Source organism: Pteronotus mesoamericanus, unplaced genomic scaffold (genome assembly GCF_021234165.1).
Source record: "Pteronotus mesoamericanus isolate MK-2021 breed Mesoamerican mustached bat unplaced genomic scaffold, CSHL_Meso_final contig_74, whole genome shotgun sequence".
NCBI classification, from domain to species: Eukaryota; Metazoa; Chordata; class Mammalia; order Chiroptera; family Mormoopidae; genus Pteronotus; species Pteronotus mesoamericanus.
In genome coordinates this window covers 7,606,994-7,634,821 of record NW_026555247.1, presented here as the reverse complement: position 1 = coordinate 7,634,821, position 27,828 = coordinate 7,606,994, and the positions used below count along the sequence as shown (strand labels likewise).

Below are 27,828 nucleotides of genomic sequence, written 5' to 3'. Positions count from 1 at the left end.
CTGGTTTTGATTAATATGCTGCAGTTATGTAAGATGTTACTATTAGGAAAAGCTCAGTATTTCTGTAACTTTTTGTGAATCTATAGTTAAAAACAAAAAACATCAATTAAAAAAATTATTGCTACTATTACCTATCAGACTGCCTATTTTTCCACATCTTTGACTGGCATTTTACGTATATTCTAACACAATGCTGACAGGAGTATAGCTGATAAACTATGCTACAGAGTAATTTGGCTAAAACAAGAGATTGCATTTCTAGGAATTTTTCCTAAGAAAGTAACTTGATATATTAAAATCTGCATACAATGATTTTTCATAGTTGTTTATAATAGTGAAAAATTGGAAAAAACTTAAAAATTGGAGACCAGCAGCCATTAGATAGTACACTATGGTATACCCAGAAGATAGAATATGATGTAGTCATCAGAAATTAAACCATAGAATAATTTTTATTGACATGGGAAAAATGTTAACAATATACTTCTATATGAAATATCAAGATACAAAACAGTATATACAGTTTAATACCATTTTATGGAAAGAAAAATAGCATATGTACAAAATCATGCACAGGAAAAAAATAGAAGGATGTGCATACCAAACATTACTAATAGTTATCTCTAGATAGTGGGATTAGAGGCAATTCTACAATTTTCCCAATAAATTTCACCATCCCTACAAACACTATCTGCTTCATGCTATTCTTTCTCAGTTGTGGTTAGCTTGACAGGCTCTGTTTCATGATATATACCTCCAAATCATATTGCTATTCCCATTTAAAAAGTAGATGCTACCTGCTCTTATATTCTGGCATATGGAGAGTATGTTTAACAAACACAATATACTACAAAATATGCCACCACACAGATTTATTTGGCTATAGAAAATTATTTGGAGAATCTGAAAATCCTCTCATCAAGATAAATTTTAAATAGAGAAAAAAGATAACTATTATCAGTGTCTGTATAAATAAGAGTGTGAAATAACTCAGGTTCCAGAATTAGAGACTTTTAGACTCTACTTATTAACTAGTTGGCTATGGGCAAAGGAGATTAGGATTTTTAGTCAGGAAAATGTGGTTAATAATTTTATAGAGAGAAGCAAAAATAATATTGTTTTTAAATAAAAACAAAATCCCGGATATAAAGGTTTTCTATAAAGAAATAAATATTAGATAAAACAGCAAGAAAGAAATGCAAATTTGGTGATGCAGAAAAATGAACTCACTTATTTTTCTGCAGCACCAAATTCTTAGTGTTTTATATCTTCTATCACAGGTTTGATATGCCAAAATTGTGAAATTATTTTAATTTTAGTTAATGGTTTTTAACTTCATTTTAAGTTAATATAAGACATAATTATTCATGGAATCTGAGGTAAGTGTCCAAAATACATGTATGTCATCCTCCAATGACATTTTATAACTCATCCTCTGATGACATTTTATAACTGGCAACATTAAACACACTTACAACAAATACAATTTAGATTTTATTTCTCAGAATCCACCCTAGTGTAAATATATTTACTAAATTCTTATTAAAAATACCAAGTAAGGATGTTGACTTTTTTTCAGGTAAAATCTCAGAGAATAGGAATAAAACATGTGTCTGTGTCCCCTTTTCTCTGATGCTGTCCGTGTCTAGCACCACTATAAGCTGCCTCCTAATTTCTGCTCCCTCTCTCTGGAAGGGAATCCCAGATAAATGTGTGATCCATTAACTTTTCACGCTTGTTTGTGGTCATATCTGAAAGGGAACAGGTAATGACTTGTTATGTCACAAGGTAAATTTACTGTCTAGATGCCTAGAGGTAAATCACACAACTTGCAGATGCAAGAAGGTACATGAAACACTGATGGAAAGGTACATTTGATAATAGGGAAAAAAGAGGAATTTCCTTTGTTTTTCCAATCAAAAGGTTTGTTCCTTCTCTGTACAAAGTCATGGAATTAAGAGGGCCGGAATGCAGAGGGGAAACCTGTGTCACATTCCTGTAACAGCACAACACACCCTCACCAGTGCCGTGCTGCCGCCTCCGTCCCATCTGGGCCTCATTAACCACAGTGCATCTTCCAGCACACTCCTAATTCCTCAATGAAGAGCACAAGAAGGGTACTTCCAGGTTGTTAAAAGAAACCAGATTATTACACCAACACACTTGCGGGGAGGGAGGAGACTACTAACACTCTACATTTATTGCTTTACATTACAAAAATTAAACAAAAAAGGTAGAGGCTAGAAAAATCATTTTTGAAATTTCACAATCACCAATCTGCAACAGAAATTGAGGTATAACACTTATGCTAACAAATATGTTAGATGAATTGCTTCAGCACATAGCTGCAGATGGATACTCCCGAAACTTCACTCAATCCATTACTCAATGATGAACACTATAAAATGAAAGGTGACATACTTATGAACTAAAATCACAAGAAGAAACTCTCCAAGATCAATCTTCAGTGAGCTCCTATTCCAATAAGCCATAAAGAGCAGTAAAAGGCAATATTCATTTAACAAAATGAGAATACCGATGACAAGAAATCAGATATTTATATTCCTCTAGAGACATTTCTTCCCCACCTAACAAAGGCACTTGACATGTACTGAAATGGACAGTTAATTCAGGTACTGCCCTGGGCAACTGTTACCTTCCTACAATTAGGTGAAATGGTGATTAAGTTCAAATTAAGTCTTCCGAGTCAGCCTGAAACACGCGTGAATATATCACAAGCTCTCTATTTTTGGCAGATGATATAACCAAAGAAGAGAAGATAATGTTGGTGTCCATGATGAATTGGCTAACTGGAGCAATCCCGGATCCTCTCTCTGCACAATATATTCTTTGATGAGTGTGGAATTTGTATATAATTATAGGCAAATTAACCTTTCATGTAGTTTCATGTATTAATGTTCATTCCTCTTCTTGTCCTTTCTTACTTTTTTGTTCTTTCCCAAAGCCTTAGATGATTCCTCCTGAAAAAAGACAAAAATCAGTGTAGTACCTCCCCATATGAAGATACTGGCTTAGGGACATCAAATCTAATCATATAGAATATGTATAATAGAGAAAGTATAATTACTTCCATATATATCATCTTTCTGTTTCATAAAACACTTTTATTTACTGTTTATTAATATATTTACAAAACAGTCAAGGATAATCAAGGAAAGCACTCATATATCTCATAGATTTATGTTTAAATAATTTTAATATTATTTACTGTATTGTCCACTTTCTAAACTAAGGCATCAGGGTTTAAATACAATAGAAATGAACATAGTTATAAAACATGAAACAAAAAACACCCCTCAAGATACAGAGGAAGAAGGCATCTAGAGGCACGCCAGGGAAAGAGTAAATGCTTTGACAGTAACAGAAAATGTCAGAATTTTATAGCTGTTTAGAGAATATCTAGTTCACCGTAGCATTAGCTGCAACCTCTCTGGGCCTCAATTTTAGGAAACGGAAACTCACTGGTCTTTGAGGTTCTTATGAAACTCCATGAATCTATGAAATTAAGGTTTGAGAAGAAGAAGCCATCTACCCAAGGTCACACAACTGGCCAGTCACATAGTTTTGGCCAGAACCTAAGTTTATAGTTTCCTAGTCCAAAGGTTTTTCTCTTGTATCACACAAATTCTTATTCATTCTTAACTTTTTTTTCTTTTTTTAATTTCACAGGCAGTGGTAAGAAACTCTCTAGATATAATATCAATAATCACTTACCGGTGAATTTGTGTAGTTCTTCTCCACCAATATGTTTCTGGCACAGTTGTTGATATGTTTAAAGCGATCTGGTCCTAGCAGAATCCCTCCATACCAGCGTGAAACTACGACCAGGACATTTCTCACATTCAAAATCTGTTATTTTCAGAAGCATAATTAGATATACATATAGACATGTACAAACGGGAGTTTTAAAGGCAAATGAAATAACTCATATATAAAATTTCCTTGTGATCTTACTAGCAGAACCACGAGTGAGTAGAGTGAGATTACTAACAATTCAGGGGACAGAGTGTTATAAATAAGAAGGGAATTTGGAAAACAAACACTACACTCCATAGTGTCCTCAAATTCCACACTTTGGGGCAACAGGGCAGAGTGAAGGGGAGGTCATGCAGGTAGGGTTCCAATTCTTGGAGACTTCAACCAGAAAAACTGTTTAGGTAGCCTTTAACCCTAGGTCAAACAACACAAATCTTGCATCTAAACAAACTACTACAGAGAACTGGGGCTTCATGAGTAATCACTACTGCCTACCAGTAAGTTCTTCCTTAGTTTGATGTTTGTCAAATGCTGCTCTTAATGTGAAGCCCACCAGTCTACAGGCCTGACCCACAGGCAGAATTCCTATCAAGGTTAGCAAAACACCTCCACGTACAATAGCGTAAGAAACTATAGCAACTACCTTAGAAAAAATAACAATCCATTCTTAAAATTAATGGACAATCAATGATCACCAGACAGATGAAGAAAATCCAGCAGCATGAAAGAGAAAGGACAAGATAAACAAACTAAAATGGACTGGAAAAAATCTGAGAGAACATCTTTAAAAAAACAAAACACTAATTGGTATAATCTGGAAAGTTTAGGAGATATTACATCCATAAAACCAGAACAGCCCACTATGAAAAAGAAAAATAGAAAATACAAAAGAATTCTTCACAATTAAATACACGGTTGCTAAAAAATTTTTTTAATTCAATAGAAATTTTAGGAGACAATCAAGAAAATGTCTCAGAACATAAGGCAATGAGATGGACAACTTAATTTAAAAAAAAAAAAAAAAAGGTAACATTCTGGATCTATCCAGAAGGTCCAATATCCAACTAACAGGATTTTCACAAAGACAGAATGGAGAAGATATAGGGGAGGGAACTGTCAAAAAAACAAAATGGAGAAAGTTTTCTCCAAAGCTATAAACAATCTTCTACAGTCTATAATGAAAGAGCCTGATTAGCACATTTGTTTTCTACCCCATATCCAGTGGTTAAAATTTTCTGTCAGTGTTTAAAAATTAACTATTAATTAAGCCAAATATACCATGTTATACAGTCTAACTGATTTACTTATTCCCCAATGGAGCTCTGTTTTGTTGAGAAATGTTATGGCTCATAGAAGAGGATTAACAGGATTTCAGTTGCACTTACCTCCATGAGATGGAGAAGACGTCCACCTGCCGCTGTTTCCCCATCATCTTCACAGTCCTGTAAGAAGGTCTGTTTATCCTCACAATATATTCTAGAAATACATATAACAATGTTATACTTTGAAACCTCAAAATATGGTAATAAAAGTTACTCCTTCATACTAGTTGCAAACAATTTACGTCCAAAATCAGCATTACTTGTTTTTTTAAAAATCCTTCTTGAAATATATATTTATTATATTTTCATTGAAAATGTACTATTTAGTATGTTTCACTTTTTATATTTGGGAAAGCTAGGAATCAAGGATGCCACCCTTTATCAAGAAACAGTGCGATTATGGGAAGGTGAGTTTACACATTTAACCTTGAAACTTTGAGGTTATAGAGAGAAGTCACTGAAAAACATTTGAGAGTAAATCATATAGAAACATTATACATATTGGACACTAAGAAATGATATAAAAGAAATAAGTGACATACTCCTGTCTTCAAAGATCCTAAGATCTAGTGAGAGACAAAAAGTATGTAAGAAAGATGGAGGTGTTAAAACCAACAGAAGTTAGTCCTCATATCTTATACCACCATCAAGTATTTTTCTATCTTCCCCATTCTGAGTAAGAATTATAGGATTTCTTTTTCTCTACAATTTACCCTGTATAGTTATCAATAAAGGTAAGTCATGGTACTTTTACCCATTTAACTTATCTAGAAAGTTAGCATCTGGAATAATAATGTACAGCTACATTATAGTAAGACAAGCTCAACAAATAAATGCAAGTATAAAAAGAAAATAGTGCCAGGTAAGGTGTGCCAAATAGTGGATGTGGCCTCTACAAATGGTACCATCCACTAGGCAAATGTAACAAAGCTAACTTTATGGATATGGCTGTAAAAAGCGAGATACTACCTTATCTATACACCTAAGTCAATTATAATACTTTTATTATAGCAATCACATTCATTCATTCATTCATTCACCTTTCTATCCATCAATCCATCTATTCACTCACTCACTCAATATTTACCACCCACTTGCTATGACCAGACTCTATTATTGTTTAAAGTTGACTTCATCTGAAGAAAAATTAGTACTATTAAACATAATTTTATATGACAAATTTAGGGCAAAAAGGAGTCAGTGGCTGGTTTATATTAGGCATTACATATATGAATATAGTTATATTATATACAAATACATTTATATTAGGCTGTATATATAAATAAGTGAAATTTATATATAAGGTATACTTATATATAATTTATATTTTTAACTATTTAAATATAACTACAATTTAACACAATAATCTTATGGAACAAGTAAAGAAAATTTGGCTATATAAATCAGTACTGTTAGATTTAAAAAAAAAAAAAATGAAACACCATAGACGTTTTCACACATGCCAGAAAGATAACGATGAGGCACTGATAGCTGTGTGTACCAGTAGCCTGAAGGGGGTCCCACAACTCTAAAGCAGGAATACGGCCCCCAAACCGGAAAGGAACCTTAAAAGGACCCTAAGCTTTCAAAATACTGGGTCCGGCAGAAGTAACACCTGCTTGAGTGTGGTTGGTAGGGTAATAATTACAGGTGTGATGATTTATAGTTTTAATTTGAACACTTCATCTAAAATGTCATATGGTATGCTTGAGTGTGACATTGTTATGTTACAGAATTATATGGTTGTGATTTTGTAATAAAAGATTTTGTAATAAAAAAGCGTTATTTGTGCCGGACCCTACATCTACACAACACAAAGTCCACGTACCAAATAAGGTCATTTATTTTACTCCCAATGGGGTCTTTCAAGCCTCCACTTTGTGCCTTCTTAGTCTTATCTGACACAATTCCGACAAGGCCATCTTTCATTCCCAAGTATCAATTACGTAAGGCAGTGAGGTAGAGGGACTGCTACATGTAGTCATGCTGACATGTGTGAGGAGTGACAGGTGATCATCTATTAATATGCAAAAGGACAAAAATACTCACAAGAAATTAAAGACCCAAAAATCTGGGGCTTGAAATAGAATATCCGGCACATTATTTAATTTTTTGATAATTTAAAATCATTATTATGTACAGCGATTGTTGAAGGTGCAGACTCACAGCCATGTAGGAATAAAATAGAGATAAATGAAATTAGATTACCAAATTCAGCTCTACCACTTAACAACTATGTGCTCTTGAAAAAACCAACCTTTCTATAGTGGCAGAGTTGCTGAAATAATCAGAATTAACTTTTGTAAAGCGCTTGGCACAGAAGAGGCACTCAGTAAACATGTGGGATGAATGAATGGTAACTATTAATACTTGTAAAGCACATTCTAATCACTGAGAGCAAGCACAATCTATTCCTCATTTTTACACTGATGACCCACAATCATATGAAAACATCTAAACTCTGTCTAGTATATAACAAATAGTTTTTTTTAAAGTTGTAGCACTTAAAGAGATGTGACTAATATTAAAAGCTCATCTATACAAAGTGATGAATTTTTTGTTTTAGATAACTTCGATTTTACAAATAATCTCAGTCACATTTTAAATTTATACAAAATCCCTGTTTATATTCTGATTTATGTCAGTCCTAAACTATTTTGTCTATTAATTTGCATATCTAAAAATAGACCCTTTATCTCTTTACTAACAAATCAGCAAAAATTTGTATAAAACTTTAGTACTCAAAAGTAAAAGCATGTAGTAAAAATGCACTCTTAATTCATCGCTAATGGAAGCATAAATTTGTTTAAAATAAAAACTGGAAAAGAACTGGCAATATGAATCAGTTTCAGAAATGTTCATACTTTCTGATAATTTTACTTCTAGGAATCTATTCTTCCTTCATTTATAATTGTACTTCCATTTCAGTTCAAAAGAGAATCAGCAGCAATCAGAACCTACCCTAAGGAAATGATCTAAAAAATAAAAAATAAACAAAGATGTTCCCAGAACTATTCTTTATAATAGTGAAAAATATGAAAAACTAAAACAAAAAGGGAATGCTTAATAAATTGTACTTTGGAGACTCAAACAAATATACAATCATTAAAATAATGTTTACAAAGCAATTATAATATCATGGAAAAATGTTTTTGTAAATTAGGAAAAAACAGTATACTAGGGTAAAGCACTGAAAAAATAAACTTTGCACAGAAAAGGCAGAAAACATATCAAAATATTATTGGGTACATTTAATGGTAGAAAATGGCTGATTTCCCTCTGATTATTTTCTTTTCCGCAGTTCCCAAATAATTTATACATAATTACTTTTATAATGGAAAAAATATGTAATAGTCATTATTAAATCATGTATCAGTTTCTTCCATTTTTTACAAAGTGCACATTCCTAAAATTGTGATGATCACTCACCGGTATGCATAGATGTTGTGGGTGGCACTAGCTATTTTCTTATTCTCATACAATTTGGCAAGAACCATTTTCACCTTAAAAATAATAGTAATATACATAAATAAATGTATACTTTTTATTTTCTCTGTAAATTAATACTAGAAAAATATCTTAAAGCATACTGATTTAAATACTGTGGTATTGAAAGGCATCTAAAGAATCTTCTACACTCTGAAAAAGCCATTTCCAAAATTTTCTCCTCATTTCAAGGGCAGAAACTGGTATTTACAATTGGTATAAAAATAACAGACCTAGTTTCTAAACACCAATTATCAACAAATATTTTAGCACTAACCATGCCTAGAGTACTGGAACATACATTTTTTCTCCCACACAGGGAATTTTAAATGTAAGTATGAGAGTTTCTAAAAACGAGCTCTGAAAATTTACCAAACTTATGTGTCCAGTATGATAGGTACACAATAATGGTATGTTCCAAGTGTTACAAAATTAAAACTCTCTCTAGGAGTCATGTAAGATTGATAGAGGAAGTAACATGACCCAAATCTTGAAAGAGAAGTGGCAATTTTTCTGTGTCAAATGGGAAGGACGTGGGGCAGGAAGAAGCCTTTACACTCAGAGGAAAGAGCATGTGCAGATGTACCAGATACAGCAAATAAAAATAAAGATTGAAATTTCAGACAAATCACAAATAATTTGTCATTGTATGTCCCATGTAATAATGTTCACCTGAAATTCAATTTAACTAGTTATCCTGTATTTTACCTAGCAACCCTAGCAAGGACATAGAAGAGAAAGGTTCAGGAAGTAACCATCAGGAATGATAAAACTAGGGTCACATCGCAAAGGACTTTGTATAACAAGGTTAGATTTTTCGTTGTAGACAATGGAAACCTGTAAGGCCTATGTGAGGGGGTCATGGAAGACACATGGTCAGATCATTCAGAAGGGTAATTGGCAAGGAGTATGGAAGAAATTCTGGAAGCAAGAAAGACTGAGCTGGAATCAGGGAGACCAATTTCAATCAGAAATTATGAAATTTTATGTTTATCATTTTTTAACCTTTCAGGTGCTCAGGTTTCTGATCAATAAAATTGACACTGACCTCTAAGATTTATTTCAGCTCTCATGGATTATGATCCCAAAAGTCTAAGTGACTATAATCAAAAATAGAAAGAGGATCCAGGCTGAAGAGATTCAGAACAGAATGCCTAAGAAGGACACTGACAATAAGATATAAGCAAGGGCCAAGAGCAAAACAGGGTTCCTGAGAGGAAAGCCCAGAAGTCTGTACCAAAAGCTGTTATCTTGACCACAAGTCAATGAAGAAAAGAACTACCTCTTCCAGGAACTAAAAGAGAAGGTCAAAGGGAAGCCTGGCACAAAGAGCTGTATCTCTACAGGTCAGGACTTCCAAAGAACTTAGAGGGTACAGTACCTGTAAGACCAAAGGGAAGAGACTAATGCTTAAAACTTATACTAAGTTAGTGAGACTTTATATTTTTGTTCATTTCACTTTATAGGTAGTATTAAAGTTGTCCCTTATAGCAATAAAGTTTAAACTAGGCTAGATTATAGCAGGAAGGGAGAAGAAAATGATTTTGTTCGAAAGAGAATAAGAAAGACAAAGACCTGAGAATACAGTTTTTAAGTGAAAAGTCTTCCATTTGATTTCCTTTGGTGGAAATCAAGTCACATAAAATAAGGAAGCAGAAAGGAAATGGAACTCAGCGGGGAAGAATGGGCTCAGCCAGTCTGCCCACCTTCTCCTTAACTGGCAACCATGGAACATACTTGGTTTTCTAGAACTCCCATACAATAGAATAAATATCTCAACAAACTATTAAACATCATAATTTTCTTGTTTGAAAATCTATTAGAAGGTTAAGCCCTAGTCATAGTTTAGATACAATTTTAAAAGCAGGCACAGACAAACAAATCTTCCATGATTCACAGTAATTTGGGGGTAGAAATATGAGCAAATAGTTTTTATCTTAAATAGAAGTTAAACTACTAATAACAGTAAACATATGGATATTATTGCAAAAACCATTTACTTGAATTACTTTGGTAAAACAACATCAAAGTGGACACAGTAACTTTACCTGTTTAGGACAAACTACCGGAGCTAAATGTGCCTGAAAAGTACTTCGTCGGTCTGTAATAGGAATGCCATGATCAATCGGAGGTAATTCTTCTATTTCTGTAAATTGAAAGAATTATATTACTTTTATTTTTAAAATTCATAATTCAAATACTAAATACAAAATTCAAATATAATTGGCAATGGTATGTGTGTGGCGGGGGGCATTTAGCAAAGAAATGTAAATTATATGGCAAATTAACCCAAATAGCAATTAATAGTTGTCTATTAAAATTAAGTTATAATTTTAGGTAAAAAGTTTCCAAATTTTACCTAAATCTTGCACATAAATCTACTTGACATATAAATGATTTTCACCTGCCAAGGTCACCCAGTGAAAGCGGTGGGTTGGGACTCAAATCTGGGATTGTTGCAGTAGTATAAATTGGTATGACTAATTTTTAAGAGTATAAAGGGATCTTGAGACCAGAAAAAACTGACAGCTGCTAATACACCATAATTTATTTATCCATTCTATTATTGATGGACCTCACGGTTGGGAAACCTATGACTTTATTTTATATAACTATAATATAACGTATTCTGCCAATAAAACTGTTCCTACTTCATAGGATTCAATTAAATATATCAATAATACACCAAATTGGTATTCCATAGGTTATCACAATTTCCTGTTATTCTGTCTCTTAAACAAGTTTAAGAACCACTAATTTATCCTCAATTCTGATGAGAAACTTACTAACCATAAGAGAGTCAGGGGAGGTAGGAGAGGGTAAAGGGGGGATAAATGGTGATGGAAGGAGACTTGACGTGGGATGGTGAACACACAATACATCATACAGATGATGTGTTAGAGAATTGTACTCCTGAAATCTATATAATTTTATTAACCAATGTCACTCTGATAAATTCAATTTTTAAAAAAGAGAAACTTACCAACCATTTTGGTTGCTGCAACTACATCATTTAAAATGAAAAGTTATTCACAAAAAAATAATTAAAACTTTTGCCTATTTCTATTTACTGATCTGTTGAATCTTACCAAGTCAGCTTGCCTTACAACTGATGAAATATTTCAACTAACATATGTAAAAATATTTCTGGAGAGCTTTAAACAACTTACCAAAAATCACTGCACTGGTTTGTGGTAGGACTAGCACAAAAATACAGGTTTATGCAGAATGTTTTATCTGCCCCCTGATAGTGTCCTCTTCATAAACAGATTGTGACTACTATTCTAGTACAGTACTAAGGTCAATATAAAGTAGAGGACACTTATTATGACTGCTTGTCGCTCTTTTAATATTGGCTCGTTTCCCAAAATAAAACTTATGCCAAATCTACAAAAATATAAATGAATAAAAATGAAGCTATTTAGACTGAGGCAGGGGTAGGAGTCCTGGACCCTCTCCCCAACTCTTTCACTTCCCCTTCATCCTCTTCCATTAGTCCTCAGGCACCATGCAAGAACTTTAAACCTTCACAGTACTGGTTAAAAGCTACTGAATAATGGCATAGGAAACTCTTTACCATCAAAGAGAAAAAATGTTCCCACTGGTCTATTATTTTTGTAAGAGACTTGAGAAAACTGATGATATCATTCAAAATTTTAAAATACTAAAATGGAACATATTTTCTGATATTAACATAGAGCTGATTTACCTTTTGTAGGTTGAATACTACTATATTATGAAATAAATTTGCTTATGCAAAAACTAAAATCTTAAAGCCATTTTACTAGCCTTAATTCAGTGGCTGTACTTTTAATTATGATATTTATTTTGTTAGTATAGACTAAAACTTAACTCTGAGAAATCAGGAGACAGCTGAGAATTTCAAAACATAAATATATGTGAATTAAAAAGTGAACTGAAAACAGAGCTTTTCTTAGTTTGAATTTCTCCCATCACTAATTCAAAACTCAAGAAAGTAGCAAAAAAACCCTAAAAATAAAAATAAAAATAAATTTCTATTTTTTCCTCATCATTCTGACAGACCCAGCAAACACCAAAATGGCCATCAGGGAGGGAAAAAATAACTCAATTTTCTGCCAATTAATAAGTACTTCCTAATATGTGGGAGTTTACTAAATTGCTAAACCATTCCAAAATCAATTCCTAATGCTACCATCCCACTTTCTTAAAAAGAAACTAGTTAGTAATATTATACCTGTTTGATTTTCACTGATATCAAAATCCAATGCTTTAACTGGATTTTCTGGTTGACATGCTAAAAGGATATCATCTTCACATTCAATATCTTCCTCTTCAGTTTTTTTCTTTACGTCTGGGCCTATGTGGATATGAGACATTATGAGTAATCTACAAAGACAGTAAGAAATTATACTTAAAAACTGTTAATATTGGTCTCTAAATATCATTCTTCAATAGAAGGAACCAGGGATTCTACAAAAGTGGTTGATTCCAGGGCTGGAGCAAGCATAACATAAAATGATCCTGGAATATTTTATGATTTCAGAGATTTTAAAAAATTGTTCAAAATAAAAGGGTGGAAGCTTATCAAAAGAACACAGGAGCCTAGATGAAGGAGCTCCTAAAGCCCACACCTGGAACAATTTGAGCAACAAAATAATGATAGTATGAAATTTTAATCCATGTACTGAAATAATACACAAGTTCATACTAATATAAATATATAATTAAAAAATAAATTGGGAGAAGAGAAATCTCTTCCTCACAATAGAATTCCAATTCATAAATGTAGAAGGAAAGAATTAAATGAGAATCACCAGTAGGCAAACACCTAAGTATTGTAATAAATACTGATGACAAGATGCACTAGTGAATACTAAAATTAGTGAGTGAAAGTCTGAGGAAGAACAGACTACTAGCATATCCTCCAAGCATCTCTCCCAACATACTTATGAACTACAAAGGGAAAGACAGTAACTTTGATAACAGATTTTATACGTTATTTGGCTAGGCCACAGAACTTAGATATTTGGTCGAGTACTATTCTAGATGTTTTTGTGAAGGTATTTATTTCTTGGATGGAATTCAAGTTCAAATCAGTTGACTTTGAGTAAAGCATATTGCCCCTCATAATGTGAGTAAGCTTCATCCAGTTAAGGTCTTAATAGAAAAGGACTGACCTACCCAGAGGAAAAGGGAATTCTGCCAGCACACAGCCTTCAAACTTGAGCAGCAACATCAATTCTTACCTAGGCCTTCAGCCTGGCTCACAGATGTTGAACTTGTCAGACAATCTGGTGAGCCAATTCCTTAAAATAAATCGGTCTCTCCCTCTCCTTCCTTGTCTTTCTGTCTCTTTAAGTAAACACCCACACAAATACATACACCTCCTATTGATTCTGTTTCTCTAGAAAACTTTGACTAATACAGGGACTTTGTAGTGCTGACATCAGCACATACAACCTTAATCAAAGGATCGCAGTAAACATCACCCAAAATAAAGCATGTTGTTATCATGAGTTCCTTGGTATGTATTTTGAGGAACACAATATTTTTTTTGTGGTGTTCTTGACAAAATTCCTAATCTTACTCCAATATAAGAAAATAATGGACAAACTCAAATTGAAGGCCATTCACAAAATAGTGGATCACTCTCTTCAAAAGTGTGAAGTCATAAAAGGTCACAAAAGTCAAAAAAAAAGAGTAAGGAACTGTTTAGAGACTAGGAGAGAATAAAAAGAAATAATAACTAACTGCACCATAGAATCCTAGACAGGATCCTACAGAAGTCGAAAGGACATTAGTGTAAAAATTAGTGAAATGTGAATAACCTCTGTAATTAATATTATAGTCCTGTTCTTAACAAGTATACTATGGTTATGTAAGATGTTATTAGGGGAAGCAGGGTGAGAAGTATGAGCTCTTTGTACTATTTCTGTAACTTTTCTTTAAGTCTAAAATTAGTTCAGAATTTTAAAAAAACTGTTAGTAGTTGTATGCAATTATTTCAAAGTTTAATGTTTCTAAAGTAGGAAAAATATGAAATAACAAAGAATAATTTCTACTGAAGATTAACATTATAATCAAAATAAATTATTTGTCAAGTGGGTACCCTAAGGAGGAAAGTCCTCAGGGATATCCGGATCACTAGCTTGTATTAGTTCTTCAGAATTACTAATCCTCTCCTTTTAATATAAAGCCTACAAGAACAATTTTTGATAAAACATCCCAAACAAAATTTCTATAAATTATAAATTGTACACAACAAATCAGTAACTCAAAAATGTGAAGAATGACTAAATTATGGCTATAGGTGGAAAAGGGAAAATATTTTTAAGATTGGTAATTTTTTAAAATTCCCTAAGAGTTGAGTGATCCCAAACTTTTAGAGTCCTAAATTTTTACTGGTATACATTCCATTTTTGCAATTATCCCACATTCTAAAATGGTGGATTGGCAAAAATCAATTTTGTTTTGAGACTGCTTTACTCATAAATGCTCTGAAAAGGCTATAAAATCATTGATGGATCACAAAAAATTAAGGAAAATACTTCAAAAAAATTGTCACATGGACAAAATATCTTCATACCATTGACTTTTTGATTTGCTTCTATAGAAACATAGTAAAATGCTCTGAAAAATAATATATCAATTTTAAATGTATACTGATTTTGCTAAGGGAGTCCTAAATAACTGGTTCTCTGTAATAACCTTCTAGACCATTCATAAATAAATGGGTTTTTTTAATCCCGATTTTTTCAAATTGAAAACCATTCTATCAATGATAACAGTAAAACTCTTTGGAAATAAAATTAGTTTAAATAGTTACTTTCTCCTCTAAAAGGTCTTTGTGGTAAGTAAAACAAAAGACTAGCAAAGTAAATAGGAAACATCAGAAATTTCCATGTTGTCATATACTTAATAATGATTCAATAAAACAATATTAATCATAGAACAAAATATCAACTTTCAAATTTCCTTAAATTAAATAGAGGCTGTGGTTGCACAACTTTGAAATATTCTAAAAACCACTCAATTATACATTTTTAAAGGGTGAATAATTATGGTATATGAATTACATCTTTAAAAAAATCAATTTCCAAATATCACTCAATATATTTTTCAAAGTTCTTTTTCTAAAAACACTACACTCATTTGAGGCTAATGCCTATCTTATACAGCCTGATAATTCATGAAGAATGTTACATGGTACATATTACCTTAACAATAGTCAAAAAAAAAAAGCGAGAGAAATTTTTGTTCTGAGTTCTTTAATTATAAAATTCTATTTCTATTAAACCAAAAAAGCTAAGCCATATACAAAGAACCATAATCACATGAGTAAGTGAACTTTCCAAAAAACTTATATTTTATCATATGTAAACCATAACACATTTTCATTATTTCAATTAGAATATCCATGTGAAAATTTAATAACTGTAAGTTAAAATGGCACTGATAATATTTTTCAATCCTACCTGGTTCTGTCATCTGAGACTTTTGTATTAGAACATCTCTTATTTTCTCAACCCACAGGTAAAGAATACTTTCACCAATATTCTGTCTGAACAAAATTCAGGGGAAAAAGTGTTATTTTAAAAAATTTCCTTCTAAAATTCAAAAAATACAGACATATTTACAATCTAATAAATTATATGCATCTAGCCATGAATTTTAAAAAAGAATTTATAAAAACATGCGATTTACTGACATTTGTGGATGAGTATTTAGTATAGTTAATATCTACATTAAAAATTCTAACTGGCTACAAAATTAACATTGATTATGTAAAATAAGCAGAACTGTTACAACCAAAAAGAAAGAAAATTTATGAACTTGAACTGGATAAATTAGATAAATATAAATATGATAAATACGATTTAGCTTCTCAATGTTAACATCACATTGCTTGCTTTCCTAAATTTGTGGACAATTTCAACCCACTTATTCGGTACACTTATTATTTGGTATGCTTATTTCAACAAAGAATTCAAAGCATTTGAGGAACTGTAATTTGAGGGAGTCCTCAGAAAGCTAATTTACAAGCCAATCAGTGCAACAATGTTATATTCATTTTTGGGGGGCAAAATACTACATCATCTAAATTGATTCATTTTGGTTCCAAATAATGTCTGACTGCCTCAGATAATTGGAAATCCATCTCAAAGGATCATTGAGAAAAAGAACGTGTCATGGTTCATGTCCACAGAGTTATGTTAAATAATGGCAATAGCAATAAAATAAAGGCCCAAGTGTCTACTCTTTAGGGATGACACTATTTTAGATAAGTTGTAAAGAAATCACCACACCACTTCGTAACACCTCACCAACTTCCTCTAAAATCTTCACTTGAAATCACTATTTCTCTTTATCACCACTCATCAGCTTCCTCCAAAGAAAACTTTCAAAAGAAAATAATACTTTTCAAATCATTCAAATCCACCCTATCTCACTCATAACTCCTTACCACTAAAACAATCCGTCTGTGTTCTTTGGTAACCTGTCTCCTTAGAGGAAGCAAAAGTCAACTGGAAAGGTTTTTAAAAACTTAAGAACATTGGCTGAGTGTTTTTTAATAACAAATCCCACTCCCATCCTCTCTTCTCAATAACACTTAAGAGGGACAAAGACAGGGAAAGGTAAAATGAATTGGGTTATGTACTAAGCCCAAAGTACATTCTATGTATCAACACTTTTAACACTCATAATTGCCTAATAAAGTAAGTATTATTTCCCCATTTTACAAATGAGAAAACAAAACTAGAGGCACCAGTTAACTTGTCTAAGACAGTCTTATAAGCAATAAGAAGCCCATAGCTAGAACGTGAATGCAGACTTAACTCCAAAGCTCAGGTTGCCCACTACAGTTAGCTCTCCCATCAAGCAGTAGTGCCTTTAGGGAATAAAGCCACCTGAACTGTGAGGTTCAGTTTCCTCATCTATGAGATAGAAATTTAGAGCATCTTGTCTTACTTTACAACAGTAGTTTCTTTTAAGTCAACCTATCTTAATTCACTCAACAAATCTTTAAGAGCCTATAAACTGAGCAATATTATAAACTGAGCAGTACATGCAACCCTAGGGATAGTGTAGTAAATGAGAAAACTGGGTCCGTTACTTGTGTTTGTAATCATTATTCTTACAAATTTATGGTTTTGCATGTCATTCTCTCCAAGTCCTAATATCATTCTATTGAATTCTCCACATCATCCTCAATAAAAGTTGTAATACTAATATCTAGTGTTTAATGAACACCTACTATATAGAAGACATGTAAACGACGACTTGTTAAATCACTCAACTCCTTACAACTACCCTTTGAGAGAAAAATCATCCATCTGTGAATATACATTTGCATTCATATTTAAAGGGAGGAGAGAAAAGACACATCTTGGAAGAATTATAACAATAAGTAATGTTTCCAAATAATAAAGGAGAAATTAAACCTTAACTCCAAATCACCTCTGGTCATGGCCTCCTACAAAAGAATAGACAAGAGCACTTCTGCCCACAGCACTGACTGATGCTTCCTTCTTCCCTAATATTTAACAAGACTTACTGAAACCCAGTGTAAGGAATTTGTAATGGGTGTGAAAGGTTTTCTGAAGAAAATGAAAATTATTCTTTCCCTTGGACCCCAAAATTCTACCAGTTATAGTGGTTTACTTTCATGTTTGGTGTTATTACTGCTGTATTCGTGTTTTCTCTTGTGACAATAGTTTGTTCTTATGTTTTAACTATCTACTAGAATTTTGTTTTCAAACTTTTGCCATTGCTGTAATGAAACCTCCAGCAGAATCAGAAACAAATTAAAACACGCCAAAGCTGGGAGCCCTTCCTCCTCTACCACTCTTCCACGACTCCAACAGTTCTAGAGGAAGTCGGCTAAATCCTAAAGACTCAGAGTGCAAAATCCGAGCACTACTCATTACAGAGTTAGATGATGAGTTCTTATTTATGAAGTTCAATTATGGTAAAGTAGATAATTATAAAAAGCCTGGAATAAAAATGGTTTCAAATAGAATAAAAGACCAAACTGGATTAAAAACTGATATTTAGTTGAGATACTTTATGAATACCTATACTTAAATAACTACTATCCAATTCAGAGTGATCAAAACAAAGTTATTTTGACCCTACTTTTACATGTGGCTTTGATTTTTATATCTTTAATTTTCCAATATTTATATTTGTCGATATAAGGGTAAAAGCACTCACTAGAATGCGCTAAGTTGTAGGACCTTAGACAATTTACTTGATGTCTCTGAGTTTCCATCATCTCATTCTTAAAATGACAAAATTAACTGGAATAATTCTTTAATAAGAACAAAAATGAGAGCTGTCATTATAGAGTGCTAAAGTACATAACATGAATTACATCATTTAATCTTCACATTATTCTATTATCTTCATTTTAAAGATGAAAAAACAATCCAAGATGTCACATTATTTCAAAGACAAAAACTTCAGCTTGCCTGAACTTCAGACAGGCGGAACCTGACTCTAGGCCATGATCTCCCTTTTCTTAGAATATTTCTTTGGGAAAGTTGTTATAAACGCTTTGCTCCTTTGGGATATATGTGTATCTTTTTAGAAGGTTATGGCAGTTTTACAACGTAGGAGTGTCTTTCTCAAGGACCTGGGAACCATCTTTTTGAAATGTAATCATCAAGGAAGACCAAGCCCCTATCTCCCAGTCTCTGGGAGGACAGGAGCCTAAATTCTGCTAAGCAATAATCGGCAAACACAGATGGCCTAATAACAGAAAAATTCATTTGCAAACAGGAAATAACAATGTGCAAGACACATCTCATTGATCAAGCTCTCCCCAGCACCTTCTAGTACTAGCTCATCCCAGCCCTTAAAAATCTTTATCCCTTTTGTTTCTAGAAGTTGAGTGCAGACTGAGCTCTGGCCACTCTCCCCTTCTCCATTACAACAGTCTTAAAGAGTCTTTTTTGCCTGTTTCACTTTGGTGCAATTTTTGCTTTGACAAGCCTCACTCTGCAACTTTTAACTCTAAGACTCCATGATACATCAAAATGTGAAGAGCTGTGAGAACGTAATCATTTTCTTGGATTTTAAATTAAATGTTGTTGAAATGTACCATCATAAATTCAAATGCTACAAAAAATTCTAATTCCTTTCATTTTTTTTTAATATCAATTGTTCTAAGTATTCTGAAATGTTATTTACCTTTGGTTGTATTAAAATTATTTTCATATATTCAAAATATCCACATGCAAAATATTTAAACAAAAATAAGACATGATAAGCAAACTAACCTGTACCTAATCAACCACCAAAGCCTAGTTTATATTCTTAAGTATTTCTTTAACTGACTATTTTTCTCCATCGGCATTCTTGTTGCCTTAATAAAGGCCGCCATCATCTCCTGGGTTACTGACTGCTCTTCCTATGCCCTTCCTTCAAACTCTTCATAGCCCATCCTGCAAACTGCTAGATTAACAAATCTAGTTAAATCATTCCCCTGCCTAAATCTTCTACAAGATAATGCCCGAACTCCTTATCCCAGCTTACGTGTTTTCTTCTTATACTTACCCCAATTTATATACCTGGCATCTTAAACTACTTGCTGAACTCTGAAGATGCCAGGTTGCTTCCCACCTACAAGATTTTGTTCAGGCAGTTCCCATCTATCAGAAAACCTTTTCCCCTTCGATCACCTGGCAAACACTATGCTCAATAGTCACCTTTACAATGGAACCCACCTTTATAACTTACCCACACGCCCAGAGAATATTAGTTACTAAAACATCTAAAAAAATGCTATTACAGCACTTGGTCCAAACTTCTCAGTAATTATGACACGATATTGTGTTGGTACACATATTTCTAATTTTTTTAATTCCAAACATCTAACAGAGTGTCAGCACAAAGGAGATAATCAATAAATGTTTATGAAGAAACTAAGAAATTGCTAGTTTTCTGACTTCTTACCTCCCTATATAAGAAACCAACTATAATTCACCTTCCTATCTAGGCAAAAATCACTTAGGAGTCAAAATGATGCTAAATTAATATGAAAATCTAGATAGTTACACTATTTAGAACATAAGGAAAATATAAACATTAAATAACTATAGTCATATATTTATCTTATGTTTAATTTTCAAAGACCAATATTGTTCACTTGCTGCCCCCTGCTGGAATTTTATGGAAAAATGCAATTCAAAGTTGTCACACAAAACTAACAGAATGTGGATTTCTATTTAGACTACATGTGTTAAAATACTACTGAACTTTGGTTATTCACGCATTTTTAGTAAAGAAGACAGTATCAACCATACTCTGTCTTTAGAACAAACTACTTTGTAATTTCTGATGCTTCCTAATTCTTAAACAGCTCAACTTAACTAGATAGGGAGAACAGTAAGTTGTGCCATATGAGAGCCTATCTCTTAGCAAAGGGGGAACTTTTTGGATACAGAAAGGGGAGAATGCATGAACTTGTGCATAGGAAACAGAAAAATTTAACCGATGAATATGATTAACATGACAGAAGCCAAGTGTGGGAAAGATTTTCAAGGAAAAGGAAGTGTTCAACCCCACCAATTTACAGAGGCCATGTTAGTACTAAAAAATGAAAAACAATTGCAACATCACTGGTGAACACATTTGCAATATAATTATCTTACTCTACTATAACAGGGGAGATAAACTGGTAAATATGCATAAAGGATTACAGAAAGAAGTTTGTTGGGGGCACCAAAGTTGGAGTGGCCAATAAGGCTCGAGATAGGCATCAGGAAACAATTAATTGAGGAAATAAATAATACAGAAACGCTGAGGATAATGGAATCACTAAAAGGTGGCATCCCCTATTGGTACACCCAGTTCTTGGTTACATCCAGTCAAACGTGAACCTGGGAACTCAAGGAAGACAACACTTCCCCTCGGAAGAAACAAATAGCATCACATCATTTTTTAATCAAATATTTTGGGAGGAAAAGAAATATGGCCTATATCCCAGGCATACAAAACCAAATGGGGTAGCAACCTAGAACATACATGACAATCCTTACCAATTCAAGGATTACAGTAAAACTGATATTCCAGAGCATTATTTGCCTTACTAATTTAATATATCTTATTAAAATTAATCCAAAATCACAGTTATATCTTCTCTGGACTACTGCATCAGCCTCCTAACTGATGTCCCATATCTGTTCTTCCTCTCTTCCAATCAGTCTCCACACAGAAACACAGATGTTTTCAAAATGAAAATCTTATCATAGCATCACACCACTTAAAACTCTTCTTTGCTTCCCTGGGTATTAGGATAAAGAAAAAATCTTTAACATGGCCTATGGTACTCTGCCTGACTTCCCTGCTTGCCTCGCCAGGTCATTTCCCCACAATGCTCCCTTCTCTCCCCTCCTCTCTCTCCCCACTCCATGCAACCATTACTTTCTGTCTTGAAATGTACCAGGCTCCTTAACATAAAGCCTTTGCACATGCTGGGGCCTTTCACTGGCATTATCGTCACCTAAGTAACTCAACTGTTAAGTCAAATTAGCTATCCCTAACCTCCTACAATACCGGTCAGGCCTTGTTTCAAACTTAATTAATATTACACATTAATATCCTTCTTTTACAGAACTTATCACAGCTGCAGTTTTACATTCATTTTTACAATGTAGTAAGTAATCTCTCTCCTACCAGTAATTCTCAATGCCATGAAAACAGGGACCATTTCTGTCTTTGCTAACTATATGTATCCAGAATCTGCTGCAGTACCTGCCATATATTATTTGTTGAATTAATGGAACAGTAAAAAAATACAATATATTTAACAGACTCTACATATTAAAAGTACATAGTATTTTAATAATAATTATGCTTAGGATTCTGGTGTTACCAGTTTCATTCAACATAGCCTAAAATAGCAAATGTATATATAAAAATATATAAACAATCTTTCAAGGACTCTTCAAGTGCATCCTTTTTGATTTTGTTTTAAAAGATTTTATTTATTTATTTTTAGAAAGAGGGGAAAGGAGGGAGAGAGACAAAGAGGGAGAGAAGCAGTAATATGTGGTTGCCCTTGCACACCCGCTACTGGGGACCTGGCCTGCAACCCGGGCATGCGTCCTGACTGGGAGGCAAGTCAGCAATGCTTTGGTTCACAGGCCGGCACTCAATCCACTGAGCCACTCCAGCCAGGGCTCAAGTGCACCCTTTTTGTTAATGGAAAGGCACCTTAAATTTTTTTCGAGAAAGGCCCCTACATATAACAGTTCCAACAAAAGCCTACAACAGAATCACTAATAAAGTTTTTTTAATCACTTGTCACTTACATATATATTTCCTCAAGGCTATTAGATAAATCTGCTCGTTCCTGCCCTTTGAGCCAAGGAGCACTAAAATTAAAAAAGACAATACAGAAGATTATTCAAGGATTTGTTTGTATCCCAAGTATAAATTATGGATTATATCACAAATTAGTTTTATTTAACATTTAAAAATTATCTATTTTCATTAAAACCTTATATTAAATCAATACAGTTCAAAAATGCTTTCATTGGCATTAACTCATTTATTCCTCCCAGGAAACCATGATGAAACCAACATCAGTATTAGTCAATTAAAAATATGGCTTTAAAAAACAGGGGTAAGTTCATAGGATATCATAAAACTGCCCAAGTTTACAGAAATGGCAGAACAGGTTCCAGAATCTAAATTTCCAGATTAAACTATTTTCCACACTATTAGAAATTCCCAATGTATTCTAACTAGTGTCTCAAAAGCAACTCTAACAAATAAGCTGATTGCCACAGGACTATAAAAATTTTTAACTTTTTCTGAAAAGGGTATTTATGTTTACAAGCATTCTATAATTACAGCCATCATTTTTAATAAATAAAAAGTAAAATACAAGTCCATCATTTACAGCAAATTTTATTGCTTTGGTTTTAAAACATTCATACTAAAAACAATCCCACTGGTAGGTAAAAATTTAGTAATTGAGATTCAATGCAATTCTGTTAACACAGGTTTATACATCTCAGTACAGCAGGTCAAGTAGACAACATTAATCAAAGTTCACTTGCTATCAACAGGTCATGACTCATTAAGATTAAGCTTTGCTGCTAAGACAGTTCCTCAACAACAATGGGGAGAAAGAAACACCCGAAGTACCGCCGGTAACTCCTGGAGGCAGGCAATCTTAGACAGCAGCAGGCCAAAGAACTGCGGTAGACCTGTGGCAGAACCAGGTTAGGAGAAACTCTATGGGTCGGGGTTTCTAAATTACTAGTTTGTGTAAAGTTCCTTCCCCATCTCTACAAATACTAAGTGACATATTTCACTGTGTTTTTATAGAATTTAAATTTTTATTTACATGCTCTATACCAAATCTGAAAAGTATTTTTAATTTCTATACACATTTTGATAACAAAGGTTTTTCATAAACACAAGTTACAATATAGAGAAACAATCCTTGAGAAGTATAATTTTTATAAAACTATAAAATGTTGAAAATAGAGCTTACTTCAGTTGATACACAGGCGGAGCTGTACCCGGATATTCATTCGGTAGCATCACCTAGAAATAAAGGTGAGGAAGACAAAGATGAAAGGAAAGGAAAAACTGAAACAGGCTCATTATACCCTAACCCTAAATGGAGTCGCATTTTAACATGTTCCAGGGATTTTTCTGAAGAAATACTAAAAAAAAACTCTTATTAAATACTGCTAAATACATTATCAGCTAACACTTAAATAGGGAACCATTAGCTCTCTTTTCAAAGCATTATTATAAAAACAAATACAACAAAAATTCAATTTAGCATCTCTTATGTTGAAAGTATAGGCAGTGATCAAAGAATAAGCATTAAAACAGAAAGCACACTGATCTCTTCAATTATTTAATCCTAACCGCAACTGATTCTCAATTAAAAGAAAAATGAGTATCTACTCTATGAAGTATCTAAATAGTAACCTATTCTTCCTCTTAAATGTTAGCTATCTTCCAGGTTTAGATCCTCTCCTATTAAATGGACAGGATAATGAAAGGAAGTGAAAATCAAGTCTGTCAATGATACATTAAGAATACTTAAATAATTAAAAACAGGAAAAAATTGAGACTACCAATTAAAGCATGACTTGAGAATGATCTTAGATTTAATTATCCATGTGTTTAGATAATCAATAGTTAACAAAAGCTAACAACAAAAGACAATTTAGAAAAGTTACAAAAGAATACTCATTAGGGAAACACGATAGAAATAAATCATAGAGTCAATGTGGCAACTGGTAAATGACTATAATGAAGCGGGGGGAGGGGGGGCGGGAATACCTGCAAGCAAAGTGTCCACTTAGGGTCATCTATATTGTCGCTAATTCTAATACAAAATATTTTGGCGCAGTCATCAATGACACACCATTCCTCTCCATATATAGCTGCCATTGCTTCAATTTCCTCATTCTGAAAGAAGTTGATAAGGAAGAAAAGTCAATAAAGGTACATACTCTAACAACCCGAGTTTTCTTTATTCCTTTATAAGGTATTTGCCTTTAACATTACCCGTCTGGACAAAGGATCCCTGAATGAACATTATCAAACATTCTTAGCCGCGAGTCACTATGTTCTAGTGGTTACCAAACATTATTGCAATGACTGGAACCAGCCTTTCTACTACACTCCGTGTTTCCGACCACTGCTGAGGCAAAATAGGTATGTACTCCAATACTCTGGAACAAGATCACAAGGGAAAGGATAAACTTATCTTCTGTGCTCAATCTTTTCCTTTTTAACAGGTAATCCACACCCCCACTGTAGCCCGAATTCTTTCTGGGTATCTCTTTCGCTGTTTTTGTTTTGGATTGGGGCATGAGAGTGGGTGGTTGGTTTGGGTTTTTTTGTTTTTTGGGCTTTTTTGGTTTTGGGGTTTTTTTTTGTAATCAAAGACTTCCAAAGTTATTCTCTTGGTTTAGGGTTAAAAAAGAAAAATAACCCGACCAAAGGGTGAACCGGGAAGCAAGGCATGCATTCAACTTTGTATCCTCTCATAGCTTAGTAGGAAGGCTTTAAGGGCGCCCACGTGAGCCACACAGAGGAAAACTCAGTACCAAGAGAAAACAAGACTCAGCAGACCCTCAGGGAACTCCAGGATTTGTGTTACTACTGCGCGTTTTTGCAAAGGCAGAAATTGGGTTCTTAAGTGGCTTGTCCAAGGTTGCCCCAGCGGCGACAGGGCAAGTAGCAGAACCCAGGTTTTTGTCTCTGGCCCTAAGCTGCTCAGTCGTGTGCTGACAGTTGAGGATGACATCGTCCAGGGCAGGCCTAGCCCGCCAAAGAACCGGAGCAGAGGCGTTGAGAGCGCTCGGTTGAGAATAAGAGCCGGGAAAACGGAACGCAGCGAAGCAAACGGCGCAGCTCACAGCAGGACCGGGGGCTGCCCGACCACAGCGCCCCTCGACGGAAGAAACCCGGGGCGGAGAGGCGAGGCCGAGCCGAGAGTGAAGGTCCGTGCCCCGCCGTGGCCTCACCTGCCTCTGGTCGCTCCCAGTGTCCACCTCAGCCATGTGGCCCCGGGAGCAGAGTGTCTGGCCACAGCCTGCCCAGGTCCGGAATGCGGGGGCGGGGCGCTGCTGCTGAGAGTCTAGAGCCGGCCAACCCGGAACCGCAACCCGGGCTGCGCAGCGCAGCCCACATCTGCTTCCGGGTTGCGGGCCAGGTAGTGAAAGGGCTTATCGTTGGTTAGATCTTCCAGTCCAGGTCTGTCCACCGTCCTACTCCTCCCCCTGGCGGGGTCCCAAGGAAACCGTTCTTCCCGAGGGGCGACTAGGCACTTGGGCTCCTTCTCTTGGAAACTCAGTGGATCTGGGGGCTTCTGCTTATCCCCCTGCAGCCTCGGGACCATCGAACCCCCCAGGAAATGTTGGGGAGTCGGGTTTACCACCACTTCCCAGGAAGGGACTCGACCACAGTCCATTGCCCCAGACTCGTCTCTGAACTTAAAGGGAGAGATTTTAAGATATGTTGTCTAATTTGAACGAGGATGGGTTTGATTTACCAAAAACAGGACAGCAAGAGAGGGCAGGCGGCACTTTTGAAAAAGCATGGAGGAAAAGACAGCTTTTGTACAAGACGCTAGTTATTTATACCAATCAACATAGGGGTCATTGTTTTACTATCCAGAAAATTCGAATCGTTTTGTGTCATTTCTCCCCCATTCTCAACACATACATTGCAATACATTAGTTGTGAATTGTATCAGTCACCTCATTGAAGACACCTTAAACCACGTAATCTCTTATTCAAGAGGCGCTGCATCCCCTCCTCTCACTTTATTCACGCACACAAATTTCAAAACATTACATCTTTCACCTCTCCCGTATTCCTCAATCATGGGCATGTTTTCATGTCTTTTACAAACTATTCTCTGAGTCAAGAGTGCACGTTAAGTATACCTGTAAAGAATTCTGTCTGCATTGCACTGAGGGAACCCAACATAAGTCTTGTGGGTTAATTCATTCAACAGACGTTTATTAGGCACTTACTGTGCTAAGCTTTGAAGATACAGGATCAAATGTGCATTTCCTTTTAGGAGCTAAGATTTGGGGGAACAGAAGTAAATCAACATTGAAATGGACTAGAATTAGGTTCTAGTATTGTGTTTTTAGCACAAAGAAGGGTCATCCGTCCAAATTTTATTGGGCTTCTTGTTCCAGAGAATGCTTGAACTGAGTAATAGAAGAATAGAGAGAGGTTAGCTAATTAAAGAAAAGAAGGGAAGTTGTTTCAGATGTAGAGAAAAATTGGCAGAAAAATTGTGGCCCATTTAAGGAACTTTATGAAATTCGTTGCCTCTGACATCACAGCTGCCGACTTCTTCTCACATGGCATAACCCCTTTTGGATTGTCTCCAGAAACCTGCACGTGTGTGTTCATTTTGGTTCTAAGAGAGGGCCTGGAGGGCCTTCGCCCTCTGTGATATCAATCACATCCCCTCCCTTCCCAACCAAGCTTCCGACCGTGGTGTTTCTCCTCCAGGTGACGGATTTGCCTGAAAGTGCTGAGGGATTTAGCTACTGTGCATCTCCAGGTTGCCTGAAACCTTCCTCAGTTATCATCCTACTACTACCTAGATGTCCATCAATTGTTAAACAGCTCTCATTCTTTCCTTCACTCTGACCTTGTCTGTCACTAATTTCTCTATATGTCTTACACCTTGTGTTGCACAACATAGTGGTTTTTACACTTTAAAAAAGCCAGGAACCCTTCTTCAGTGAAAGCT

General features: G+C 34.6%; 1 protein-coding gene across 3 annotated transcripts; it reads right to left on the bottom strand.

The window, feature by feature from the left end:
• IMPACT (impact RWD domain protein) lies at nucleotides 1-26,156 on the bottom strand. Of its 3 annotated transcripts, XM_054583467.1 has the most exons (12): nucleotides 26,078-26,156; nucleotides 24,885-25,013; nucleotides 24,079-24,131; nucleotides 22,886-22,948; nucleotides 16,043-16,128; nucleotides 12,802-12,924; nucleotides 10,634-10,731; nucleotides 8,529-8,602; nucleotides 5,163-5,253; nucleotides 3,736-3,870; nucleotides 2,893-2,981; nucleotides 1-80 (listed from the first exon to the last, which is right to left on the bottom strand). In XM_054583467.1, the coding sequence occupies exons 1-11, from the start codon at nucleotides 26,111-26,113 to the stop codon at nucleotides 2,913-2,915; spliced, it is 957 nt and encodes a 318-aa protein (XP_054439442.1). In that variant the 5' UTR covers nucleotides 26,114-26,156; the 3' UTR covers nucleotides 1-80; nucleotides 2,893-2,912. The 3 variants fall into 3 exon arrangements, with proteins under 3 accessions (XP_054439442.1, XP_054439441.1, XP_054439443.1); XM_054583466.1 differs by lacking the exon at nucleotides 1-80 and having other exon boundaries at nucleotides 468-2,981; XM_054583468.1 differs by lacking the exons at nucleotides 1-80; nucleotides 24,885-25,013 and having other exon boundaries at nucleotides 468-2,981.
• Between the last annotated feature and the right edge of the window lie 1,672 nt (nucleotides 26,157-27,828).

What these genes read in the sequence shown, in the direction of transcription:
- IMPACT (XM_054583467.1), bottom strand. Translation starts at nt 26,113, where the DNA reads ATGGCTGAGGTGGACACTGGGAGCGACCAGAGGCAG. An exon ending in CCGCCTGTGTATCAACTGAA is followed by an intron (nt 22,949 to 24,078) that starts GTAAGCTCTATT and finishes TTTTAATTTTAG; the next exon opens with TGCTCCTTGGCTCAAAGGGC. An exon ending in TATCAGTGAAAATCAAACAG is followed by an intron (nt 10,732 to 12,801) that starts GTATAATATTAC and finishes TTCAATTTACAG; the next exon opens with AAATAGAAGAATTACCTCCG.